The sequence below is a fragment of the Blennius ocellaris genome, assembly GCF_963422515.1.
Source record: "Blennius ocellaris genome assembly, chromosome: 4".
Lineage (NCBI taxonomy): Eukaryota > Metazoa > Chordata > Actinopteri > Blenniiformes > Blenniidae > Blennius > Blennius ocellaris.
This window is the reverse complement of record NC_137653.1, coordinates 9,352,113-9,365,220: the sequence shown is the minus strand read 5'-3', so window position 1 is coordinate 9,365,220 and position 13,108 is coordinate 9,352,113. Positions and strand designations below refer to the sequence as shown.

General features: G+C 40.2%; 1 protein-coding gene across 1 annotated transcript in view; it reads left to right on the top strand.

Annotated features, from left to right (window-relative positions):
* The window catches only part of LOC308128800 (TOX high mobility group box family member 2-like), a gene marked incomplete at both ends in the record, with an annotated part of 95,358 nt that extends 90,311 nt beyond the window's left edge, over positions 1-5,047 (top strand). Inside the window, 4 exons of the mRNA XM_080494467.1 lie at positions 153-233; positions 2,996-3,406; positions 3,491-3,642; positions 5,005-5,047. Coding sequence (XP_080350593.1) covers positions 153-233; positions 2,996-3,406; positions 3,491-3,642; positions 5,005-5,047 — 687 coding nt within the window. The remainder of the gene's footprint in view (positions 1-152; positions 234-2,995; positions 3,407-3,490; positions 3,643-5,004) is intronic.
* Between the last annotated feature and the right edge of the window lie 8,061 nt (positions 5,048-13,108).

Sequence of the window (13,108 nt, the reverse complement as noted above, 5' to 3'; positions counted from 1 at the left end):
TTTTCATCAGAGAGCACACTGCCGGGGTCACACAATCACACCACGAATCCCAAAATCACATCCACATCAGTCCGTGTTGACCACAGGGTCATTTTAGCCTTTGGCATCACCTTGTAATCAATCGTGGTTTGTTGTTGTGTTTGCTCCTGCAGAGCTACAAGAGGAAAACAGAGGCTGCTAAGAAGGAGTACCTGAAAGCCCTGGCCGCCTACAGAGCCAGTCTGGTTTCCAAGGTAACAGCGGGGGTCACATCTTTGATATACATGGGTCAGCGGCGATATAAGGGATGATAAATTAGACAGAGGATACCTCTCACTCTTATTCCAAGGAAAGGCTCCACTGGCTGGACTGAGGGGTCGGTATGTGTGCATGATCCTAAGTATATGTGTGTGCATAAATCTGTATGTGTGTGTGTTTAAAGGAGAACAGTGAAAATTACACCTCAAACACACTCAATTTGTAACCTAGGGGAGAAATGGAAAGTAATAGCACGCATTTGTGTGCTCGTTGGTGAACACTCGCAGGAGCTGAAGTGGACATTACCTGTCATCTGCTGTCCTCCTGGTGTTTCTGTCCTCCCCGATGGGCCGCTAATGTGTTGGCTGAGGTTTGCTCCAACCTTCTGGCCGCTCTAAACCAAGTCACAACATTTTATTGTCAAACAATATGACGTTTTCAGAACCGGCTTGTGTGTTAAAACATCTGCAAGGCTTTTTACAACTGGCAGTACAGCGGCGTTTTAATCTATTCGTATACTGCAGTTCATTCCTGTATTTCTGCATTGTTTTTTAAAATACGGCCCTAAATTGCATTAGCATATACCCAAGCTCCTCCTCCTCCTCCGCCTCCTCCCTCCCCTCGCCTTCCTCCCTCTAAGCGCAGCGCCACACTTCCTCTCATGTTCATGGGCCGAAAACAAGCACCTTGATTAAGGCATGAATAGTTAATTCATCAGCCTCTTCACTGTGGCATACTTTCAACTAAAAAGACTATTCTCATCTCTTGTCTTTAGTGCAATTAGACATTCATGTCAGAGCTCTTATACAGAGGCTTGATTGATACTATATGTTGGTAGATTGCTCGTCAAAAAATAAAAAAACTGACTGACAAAAATAAACCTGAAAACCCTCCTTCACTCATTCAGGAACGACCAATCTGAATGCCAGGCTGAATCTCATGATTCAACGCAAGTCTCTTTTTTTTAATTACCGATGAAGGAGTCTTTTCAGAGTGAATTGGGGTGGGTGGAATTGGAGGTAATTGGAGCATCATTTGAAGGATTCACATCTTCAGCTTGCACCTGTTGCCTTTTTGTTGTGTGACGCATGTTATTTTGTTTGGGAGGAGAAGGGAGGAAAAAAAACCAACAAAAGTTTGATTGCTACCCACTACATGTCACTGCACTTCTCTTTGTGTTTATTTCGAGGCAAAAAAAAAATTACAAATCCATGCACAGACTTGGATTTTATAAAGTTTAAAATGGATACAAATTGCACTGTATTGTATATTTTACAGATTATGATCTACTACCATGAAGTCTGTTTTAAATAAAATAACAACAACAGACTTAGTTTTCCCTCCCCTTGCAATACAATTCTTCAGTATCTTATTTTCCATTTGACCCTGCAAATGTGTCCCTTTGCCTCTGCCCGTTCTTCTGGCCCCATTGATTATTTCAGGGATTCAGTTGGATGGATGTTAGCCATTACTAAATAGCAGACCACCACACATCACTCCTGCCAGTCTGACAGTTAATGAGAAACACTAGATGTATTTCATATATACACATACACTTCCCCCATGAAAGAAGAGGGGTGGGAGCAGACCATGTCTGCGTTATTGTTCCTTCTATGCTGGCGGAGTCTCCTGAGACTGTGGGAACAAAACATGTTCCCTAAATAAGGGATCATTAAATATTTAGGCGAAGGCCTGTTTTAGGTTTGTACCGAGCAAGAGTTATGTGAAAGTGGAGTTAGGAGATGGACAAATAGTACAGTAGTCACGTCTGTGGTAAGAGAGAGTTGGATTTAATGCAAGTCAATGTCATGTCCCTGGGAAGCACACAACATCTGTGTGTGTGATGTGGGGGGTTGGTTGAATAAATAAAAAGAGGTGAATGTGGGTAGAATTACCAATGATGGCTTTATGCATTAAAGACACTTTACTGTGTGTAATGAATGGATGTATAGAATTCACATGTATAGAAGAAGAGCACATCGTTGAGCCTGTAAAAGGCAATAAACACCAATGCTGTCACATTTTTGAAAAAGTTCCTTTGTCTAGGGGGCTACGTCACCTACCAATTTATTCCATAAATTCAAATGCACAGATTCCAGTTGCTGCTGCTCCTTCCTTCAACAGCAACGTCTTGTCTGACAGGCTCATGTCAGTGCAAACTAAGAAGCTCCGAGATTTAAGTGACAGCTTTATCACTTAGTTACCATCAGATCCTCCCACTGTCTGCAATGTCACAATGTATATCATGCATACCTAAACTGCACATTAGCAGTTGACAGTCGTGCAAAAAGCTGTAGATCCAGAGTAACATCGGTGGGTGTGCAGTTTGGTTCTTCGAGCAACTGCAATCTGAGAAAAACCCACAGCTATCCTTAAATGAAAAGTCCAGTTTATTGCACCTCTGGTCTTCTTTTTTTGTGGCTCTGGGCACCATTTCTAGTGGCTATGATAACATTTTGCTCATCAAAGAAACTGCTGAGATCTGGGAGCAAGGCAACATCAATAATGTCAGGCAAGGCAAGAAACGGTAATAGTCTGGCAATCAGACAGGTTGTAAACACGCTACATGATCTAAAACACTTTGTAATGAATAAAAAACTGAATGTGAGCAGATAAAAATATGGCATTACGTGATGAAAACTATGCATGCACAAATCTAAAAAAAAACAGGACCTAAGGAGCACTTAATTACAATCATTGAAGACGGAAGGATTGTTACGATCGCTATAAATGTTTTGTTGCTCTCCCTCCTTTCTAGACATATAATGACCCGGTGGAGACAAAAAGTGCCCAAACGAGCCAGGCTTCTCCACATATGATGCCAGCCAACCCGCCCCTGTACAGTGTGCCACCTCCCCCGCAGCCGTCATCGCCATACCTGGGGCCCGGGGCCTTCCCTCTCACCGACCTGCAGAGCTACGCGGGACATGCCCCTCGCCACACTCTGTCGCAGACGCTCAGCCAATCACAGATGCTGCCCAGCATTAGTGCCTCTCCCCCTTCCTCCTTCCAGATCAGTCCGCCACTTCACCCCCACCAGCAGCTCTCCCTGCACCAGAGCTCGCTCCTCAACCAGCCCATCCGCATGCAGCAGGTCCAATCCCAGCCAATCATCTCTCACCAAATGGGGCTCCAGGCCTCCCTTCACTCCCCACCACCAGGGCAGCAGGTACAAAACAAAACTGCACTGTTGTTGGGAGTACGACACCATAAACCGTCGGATGTTGGCTCATTTCTGATTTACTTCTTTCAGGGTTTTTCCCACCTCCAGTCAGAGTATCAGAAGAGCATTGGTGGTGGTTCCCAGTCTCCAGGAGCCCCTGGGCCTGGTCCAGGCCCTGGAGTGGCTCAAACCCACGACTGGGACAGTGAATACTGCAATCGGGAGTGTGGCAACCACTGCAGGTCAGCAGAGACTGACACATATCGAGTAGTCCAAAGTTACATTCAGAAAAGAGACAAATGAGTTCAGTGCAACCAGGTAAACGCCCTGGGCATCATTTACTAAGAACCTGTACAAAGCATGATAAACCGCACGCCCACACAAATAGACGGCGCTTTTGGTTTACGCATATTATGCGGGTGATCAACCCGGAATAATAGCAAAAGTGACATCACACACAAACAGGCGTTTTCAGATTCAGGCTTTGCGTGCATCAGGCCGTATTTACACAAGAGTGACGTGCTGGAAACGTTAGTGTTTCCATGTCTGTTTGCTTGTGTTTGCTATGGCGTGGCTGGATCCTACACTGAGTCACCACAAATGCACAAATGAAATTTGATACCATGAAGTTGGACATATTGGTGGCGGAAGATCATAAAAATAATGGATTCTCATGGTATATGAATAGTGACAGATAAGTTTGCAAAAGTCAATTGGTACAACGCAGAAAACCTTTTATGGTAAAATCTGAAAAAAAAAATGTCCCAGAGAAAGTTGAGGAAATTGTCCTAACTACAAAGTTAACCTTAAAAGCAGATCATGAACAACGTAAACTCTTTCAAAACATTATGAATCACATAGAATGTGATAAATTAATCAGATAGCATAACTCACAGTAATTTTGGCAATCTGGACGATACGCCTGGTAACCTAATAACATGAAGGCAAATGCGCTAAACCAATAATGTGTATTATTGTGTGTGTTGGCGTGACGCGACCCTCAGTGCATCGTGTTTGTCTGTGTGTGTATCAAGTTTGCACCCATTTTTAGATCAGCCTTTTAGTAGATCAGGTCCACTGTCTTTTGCCGCTCGACATATTTTTGTCCAAATGTGAGAAGTAAAAAGTTCAAATTACTGAGTCACTGTCAATATAAAGGGTTCATGTTGCGGGTGTCAGACTCCCAGATAAATAAGTATATAAATGTTTAAAAAAATAAATTGTCAATTCCATTGTTTCAGTGAGACAAGGGAGACAGCTGGAGACGTAATGGTGAGATAATAGAGCTTGTCATGTGTTTGTCGGACAGCAGTAAAAAACAGATGTTCCTAACTCCAGTTTCTACAAAATGATTTGACGAGCTGTGCAGTTTTAGTTTAGCAAGACAGAAACTAAGACAAAAAACACTTTTAATCCAGCCACCAGGGGATGACAGTCCTCCCACTTTCAGCTCTCTTGTACTTCAATTTTGTTTTGTTACTGGGGTTTTATTGTTGTTGTTGTTTTTGTTTTTTTTTGCTTTTATCGTTCTATCTTCAGCTGCAATCTAACCTGTGTCTTTGTTTTGTTTTGTTTTGTTTTTTTGTTTTTGTTTTTTTTTCTAGTGGCAGCATGATAGGCAGGGACAAGCCACTCTACCTCACCTGAAACTGAAGATCATACTCTGTCGACAAAAGCGACACCGAGGAGTCTACTCCCACCCTCCCACCCTCCCCCCCCACCTTCCCCCGAACCCTCTTCCATTGCACATACATACATGTGATGCAGACCTAACATACAAGTACATACATACATGCACACACATACATACATTCCCAAACACACCATCTCCACCTTTTTTTATTTAGGGTCAATGTAATGATTCTTTTTCTCAGTTTCTAGACTTTGTGACCAGAGTTTTTTGACTAGATGACTACTGTCTGTACCACTTAATGTATTAGCAGTCTTCTTGCTGTTTAAATTTGCCAAGCACTTATAACCCCCCCCCCCGACTCGTCATTCTCCTCCTCCCCCTCCTCCTTTTGAGTTGTGTGTTTCTGCCCTCTCTGGGCTATAAGAGCACTCCTCTAGTGTGTCACCATCACAGTCCCCTCAGGGACCCCATCCAGCTTTAATTAGCGTGAGACGAAAGAAAAAAAAAAAATACTCTTCCTCTTTGTTAATTGTTTTATTCTCAGTTTCTTTTCCTCCTCTCCTCTTCAATGTTGTTGTTGCTGTTTTATTTATTTCTGGCTTGCCAAGTTTATTTTATTTTTATTTTTTTTTTGCCAATAAGCGGTGGGCCCAGTAAAGTAGAGAAATATTAACTACTAGTAGGTTCAGCACAGGCCTTGGTGTTATGCTAGCTTTGCTTAAGGGCCTGCAAATTAATACAAAAGTTTGGGTGGGGAAGAAAAACAAAACAACAACAACAAAAAAAGTAAAGAAATTTTTCTTTAATAATAAAGACCTGTTGCGGTCTACTGAGCTGTCACAGTGTGATTGTAAATATCACTTTTATGGGATCAAATTGGGAATTGGAAGTCCAGATAGATTTGTTTCTTTAATATTACATGTAAGTCATTGTGTGTGCGTGCATGTGTGTGGGTATGAGTGTGTGTGCATGTGTGTGTGTGTGTGTGTGTGTGTGTGTGTGTGTGTGTGTGTGTGTGTGTGTGTGTGTGTGTGTGTGTGTGTGTGTCTGGACGTTTGAATGTACTGCATTCATGACGTGTGCAGTCGAGTATGTGTGCACGTGCACGGACACACACTCGTGCGCGAGCGTGCCGGAGTGTCGAGTCTTTCTCGTGAATTTTAACAGCCCCGTGCAGCTGGATTTCAGAGGAGTATTTCACACTCTCCTTCTTGCATTAAATCTGTGCTCACTGGTGTGTTTTTTTCCAATAAAGTTCAATCTAAAACTGAATACACAATATGTGTCCTGCAGATCATTAAATGGAAAGAGCCAGGTGAGAGATAGACGGCAAAAAGATAGAAAAAGAGAAAGAAACGCTGTGAGATAAAATGAGATGTAATGTTGCAGGTTGAGAGAGAGAAAAAAAAAAAGAGAGAACAAAAGATATTGCCTCAAAATCCCCCCCCCCCTCCCCCCTTTGGTTCTTCTGTCTCACCATAATGTCGGTTCTGTCCCCCTCGACATGCAGAAGTGAAGTAATGAAATATGTGACTGGAGCCATCACATCCACATTATACAGTGATTTTTATAAGTTTCTAGTTGGTGTTTGGTTGTGTTGATATCATCTTTTTAACTTGTGTGATTAACAGAAATGCATTTTGCTGACAAAGACATCTCGTTTTTATCTCTTACGTGTAGCATAACTTCAGTTTTAGTTGCTGCAGAAACTATAACATTTTAAGTTGTGTAAAAAAAAAAAAATTACAAAAAAATAAAACCTGCCAATTGTAGTTATTTTATTTGTAAAGCCAGTAATGATAAATATTTTAAATGGTTACCAGTATATTGTTTTCTGCTAGATGCCCATCAGCCATTTGACAGGTTTTCTTATTTATGAAAGAAATTAGGTCACTTTTGCTTCTTACAATGGAGGTGTATTTTTATTCTTTATTTTATTGTTTCTTTGCTTTGGTTTGATAAAAACAAAAATATGATGACCACAACAATGATTTTGTTTTCCATTTATTTTATACATTTGGGGTGCTGCTCCTTTCTTTCCTTGCTAGCAGCATCAGTTTGTGTCACAATGCTTCTTTTATTTCAAATCTGCATAATAAATAAAAAAAAAAGTTTAAAAGTGAATTCGTCTCAAGTTTGTTCATTTCACTGCAGTCTCCCTATTGCTCCCTTTCTCGAATTGGAGGATCACACTTAAAAAAAAAAGAAAAAAAAGTCTAATAACTGTTTTACAGACATACAAACAAACATCCCAAACTCATTGTACTCTGCAGTGTGTTTTTGCACTTAGGAGGGTCACATTTGTATCTTATATTTATATTTAGCTCAGGACTCCAATGGCATCGGCTAATTAACCGTGGATATGGGGTACACCAGCCAGCGTGGATACTGCCAGTAAACTATCTTAACAAACAAGAGAGCAGATGCGAGAGGACGTTTGCTTTGCTTGTGAAAGTAGTGCATCGTAGGCGTCTAGTGCGAGATAAAGAGAACAGAGAAATGCAATGTGCATACAGACTCAGGCAACCGTCCAAGTACTGATTTTACCCCAATTGCACACAAGTCTTCTTAGAGACTTTATGAGGGAGAGAAAGAGAGACTGAAATGGAACTGTCACGATCCCTTCATTCAATGTTTTATTCATTTTACGTCTGCCTGCCGTCTCTTCTTCAGTAGTATTGAATTGGCAAATAGATCATTATTGGACAATTGGAAAACCTGCCACTTTGTGATATGACACACATTATATGAAAATCACAGTCATACATTCTTAATGCAGTGTCAGATAAAAGAGGTTTTGGGTGCAGCCACGCACGCTCGCTTCGGTGCCTTTTTTTTTGTGTGTGTGTAGACGGTACAGTCGTGTTTGTGTGTGTGAGTGTGTGTTTTTCTTATCTACTGTGTTGGGTGTTGCCTCTCCTCTTGAGCTGTAGGTATATTTCTGCATATAAAAGTAGTGCGGTAACAACGGTCACAATAGATTTCAGTGGTAACAATAGTTTCCTCTTTCTTATTTGGGACAACATTAAAAAAGAAAAAGAAAAAAATAAGTAACTACATATTCGTGCAGCTCTGCCATCTGCAGCCATGCTGGCAGTTATTGTCTGTAGTAATACTGTAGTAAATATTGCAAGGAGACAGTATCAATTTGACACTTCTGTCAGAGCCTTTAATCCCATCCGTCATCTCGGAGTCAAAGTCATGGGGCCAACGGAGAATGAAAAGCTACAATTTATGGTGTGTGTGTGGGGGGGGGGGGCACAGCAGTCTTGTAGGTTTCCACAGAAGATGTAACTATTATTTTGAAATTGGTGTTGTTATTATATGAACTTTAAAGACAAACCCCAAAAACATAGCATTTCTGATTAGACTTAAAGTTACCCAGATCATTTGGGATAAAGCTGTGTTTGTTAAATGGTGAAAACGTCTTGTCTCATCAACATTAACATTATTAGTCACCGTATCATGACATCCACCTACAAGGCTGCTTAACTGTTATGCACCTCTTTGACACAAAAATGCAACAATTGATTTGCTTGGTAGTAAATATACAAATTAAATCCAAAATGTAGGTCTTGGTGTGAAACCAAAGGTGTAACAGTTGCAGACTGTGTCAACTGATATAACAGATATTTTAAATTATACACGTAACAAGCATGAAAAGAGTTATTCGAAGTACTGTGTATAGATCTCAACATCCATGAATAACAACATCTCATAACAGATGTTCTTGGTGACTAATTTCTCTGGAGACTAAATTTTGAAACTTTGTAATAATTGCATTCATTGCTTTGTTTTAATTTTAATTTTTCTCCCATCTCTCATATTTCCCTCTGTTGTGTTTTAAAACGGCAGTTCACTTGAGCACTGAAGCTCTGCAGCCTCAACTAGTGGCGGGTGTGCACACCGACAGCTCAGCTTCCTCGTGGAAGACAAAAACAAGGATTACTTCCGTTGACAAACATTTGTGGTGCCGCCTAGCAGTTGTTTGAAGAAGACATTCTGTCGCGCAAATGGCCAGATGATCTGGTAATGATAGTCAATGATCATTTATCTACCAAAATCAGGTTCAATTGAATAGTTAGATGTTTGCATTAAATATCAGAATTAATTCATTACAAAACCCTTAACTAATGCAATTTCCCCACATCTTTTTTCAAATGTATTTATTTGTTTTCCAAATAAAAAAAAAATAAAAAAAATTACAATAAAACATTCTGTCAGATATGTACAGACAAACAATATTATTTTATTCTTGGATTTTGTTTGAGATTTACTGATTCAAGTAAGTATACAAATTATGACAAAGCATATATGACAAATTAACAACGTCGAAGGATAAAAGAAAAGCAAAAAGTGGGAAGTTTTCCTCCATCTGTATTTGCTATTTTATTTGTGATTAAACAATCCATTGCGACTGGTTCCACAGTCACTCTTCAAACCAATTCAAATGACCACATGAGAAGGATGGGTTTTGTTTTGGGGTTTTTTTTTTCTCAGTGTCAAGAGTTGATGTTTATTGTAAAACTAAAGGTTTCTCCTTTACATGCAATGAACTCCTTCTGCATGTAGCCTTTCACAGGCATCCGCATATGGGCAAAAAGTTTTGCCTGCAACTTTGGTGCTGCGGTGGGGAAACAAGCAGCAGGAAATGTGGGTGGCTTTAACAAGAAACGAGTTTCGCTTTGTGTTCGGAATCAGTTATGGTTTATGTTTGGTTTTTTTTTTAGTGCTAGCTGTGGAGCACAAAACGAACAAGTCATTCAATTTGCTGGATCGTTTATGATGAATGCGGTGAAGTTGTCCACACTTTGTGTTGAAGATACTTCTGTCAAGTATTTTCATTTGCGTGTTCATACCAACGAAGTTAGACAGAAGTCAAGATAAGGTGACAGGATATCTCACATAGGACATCGACTTGAGGCACAAACGACACTTGTGGTTTCACACCTGAGGAAAAATTCGTAATCCAAGATAGAGTGTGTTATGTCAACTTTGACCACCATTAGAAACCGCTCGATGCTGTAAAATGTCATCATTTTCCTGTTGTTCTTTTTCTGATATTACAAATAAATGACTGAAGTGCTCGAAGTGACTTTCAAAAAAATGAAAGCTTGGGGTTATTTCTCTAAGTTTCCCCTCACACACATTGTGAAACATCAGGTAATGAAGACTTTCTCTTTATGACTGCTTCAAACCAAATTTGAATATCTCAATATCAGTTGAACTGGTTTTCATCAAAACATTACCCAGGACAATTTCTACAAACAATTTGAAAAAAATGAATCAAATGAAAATAATTCTGTTAAAAAAAATGTGTTCATTGCTAACTGATGAGTGCACATAGGCCCTGTCAGACGGGTTTTAGATGTGTCCTCATTTGTTTAGTTTTTTTTAATCTAATATTCATCACAAGTGGAAAAATCGGAAAACAAACTGTGTCTGCATTCACGACACTTTCGCATTCATGCATTGAAATGTTGACATCACACCTCCAACCTTTCTAACACTTGGTCATATTTTTCTCTTAAAGTTTTAAAGCTGCATATGAACTGCAGTTTCCAAAGGAGTAATTTGCGTACAGGTCAAACATGACCATTTTACTTGTGTTCAAATTTCAAATCATTTTAAAAGTAGTGTTCCAGCACCTTGTATAACGTACGAACAGTATGTGAACATTTTGCCTTCATCAGAGCCGAAAGAAGCATTTCTATCAAATGTGAACTTCTGGTTCTATCCTGGCTGTTGTAGATGGTTTTCAAATTGTCAGAATTTGAAGAAAAAAAACCAAAACAACGTATTGTGATGAAACTTTATAAATTTGGGAAAATATATCCATATTGATCGGCCAGCCAAGAGGGCTGCGGATTGTTTACCCCACATTTGGGCTCTGTGCAGCCTTGGTCTAATTTAGCAGGTGCAGATGGACGGAACTGTTCCCCAACATTGCAAAATCAACTTGCTGTATACCAGAAAAGGTTTAGATGTATGCGAATGTTACACATTTCCAATTGGTTCGTTTGTCTGCCTAGAAACAGAAAGTGAGGTGCAAAAGCTGATGCTGCATTTCAGATTCTATGAAGATGTGAAAATTGTGGTTGAGCGCATTAAGTCAACGGTGGCCGGAAGACAGACTTGTTCGATGAGAAGTAAAGTGCCTGCCCCCGCCTTCCTTTAGCTGGGAGCTGTATGGGACAGGAGCCCCCATCCCTGCAGAGAAACCCTGAGCACTTACTGACTAAGGTAAAATAATAGAAGAGCCTCACATTTTATCCAGCTCAGCATTCTCCATCTTACGTCCTGACTTGAAGTGTGGATGAGTCAGATTGAGAACCACACATGTCACTATTTTCTCATCACCCCGACCGTCATCTGTGAAAGTCAGCTCTCTTTTGTGCCCTGCATCACCTCAGGCTGGAGCCACAGAAACGGGACCAGCCATGCACAAGTCATTTCAGATGTTTGTTAAACACCGCAGCCGCTCTATTTGAGCAACACCGCCCACACATGCTGCACCTCAGATCCTCCAATAATTGCATGTTGGAGAGAGTGTCAGAAAGAAAACGGTTATGTTATTGTAATAAGGTTCTGGTCCAGATGTTTGGGATTAAAGACTTGTTATAAAAATACAAAGGAGTTACTCAGAAAGTTAGGTATTCGGCTCTGTCATGCACATGGCACGAAAGGCTGTTCGAATAAGCTCGGAGATGAGATTGGGAAAAGGGATTCGACTGGAAATAGTGCAGCATGATGGCATGTTGTATAATAGACTGTCGTAGCATTTGGTTGGCAAAAAAGAAAAAAAAATGCTCCATGTTCTTAAAATCAGCAGCATAGCAACCAAGCTGTGAAACGTGGTTCGCCAATATACAGTAAACATAACATAACAATGCATTACAGTGATTTATTCTTTACTACATCGCGGCTGTTATAGCCTTTGAAAAAGCTCTGCTTAATTCACTCATATAATCATCAAACACAAAACATTTAGGAGGCATTTGGGAAAATAAATGCACTTTACGACTGTTTTTAAATGTTGTGTTTACTCAGTAATTGGATTATGAGAAGGTTCTGAATTCACTGATAACAGACTACAAACACAATGACTTCTAAAGCAGGAAAATTGGATTTTCACAGCTTTCCCCTTTATGGAGAGATAATAATTAGTATTCATCATGTTTGACAACATAGTTTAAAAAAATATGCTTGTAGAAAAGAATTATGATGCATGATGAACATTTTATAATGTCATTGTGACTTGAGCATAATTCTTGGCTTGTGATTATTAATGTGGAACATCACTACATCAGTTTCTTTTCTGATCCGATATGGAGGAAAGCCATTGCCTGTATTGCAGATACTGACAAGATTCTAATATTTTATACATGTAAATATAAGCTAAGTTTTTGTCGTGTTCTTCAAGCAGGATACAAGAGTTGGTGAAATGAGCTGCATCTCTTAAAAGAAACTACACAACATACAGCAAATTGATTGTTATTGTGAAGGATAGCTGATCGGTGGAAGGGCTCATGAGGCCAGAAGCTGCCAGGCCAGTTACAGGAGCTGACTTTCTCGGAAGCTTTTGGGGAAACAAGAGGTGGAGCAAGCAGTGAACAAAGCCATGCCCTCAAGACTAAAATCCAAAAAGTCCCAAAATGCAAATACAGAGAAAAGCCTGGAGCACAAGGAATGCAGAAATCACAGGTACACAACCACCCCTGAAACACCATGAACCGGCAAACAAGACACACACAGCAGAAGCCCAATATATATACGGCTGTCACCAGGTGGAGACAATCACACACTCCGGCACAGGTGAAGCACATCAAGGCAGCGATCAGACATGTGGAGGGGAAGTCAAGGAGCTTGAAATGAGGGACAGAATCAGAATCTGTCACTGAAACTGAACCAAACTTGACACACGACAGTTATGACAATATCAACAATCACAATAAACATATTGCAAAAGATTGACTGACATAGGTGCTTATACCGAAACATGAGGTGTTAAACTTAAAATGGAGGGTTTTGTTTTGTTATTTGGGTTGTTGTTGGGTTTTTTTGGGGTTTTTTTT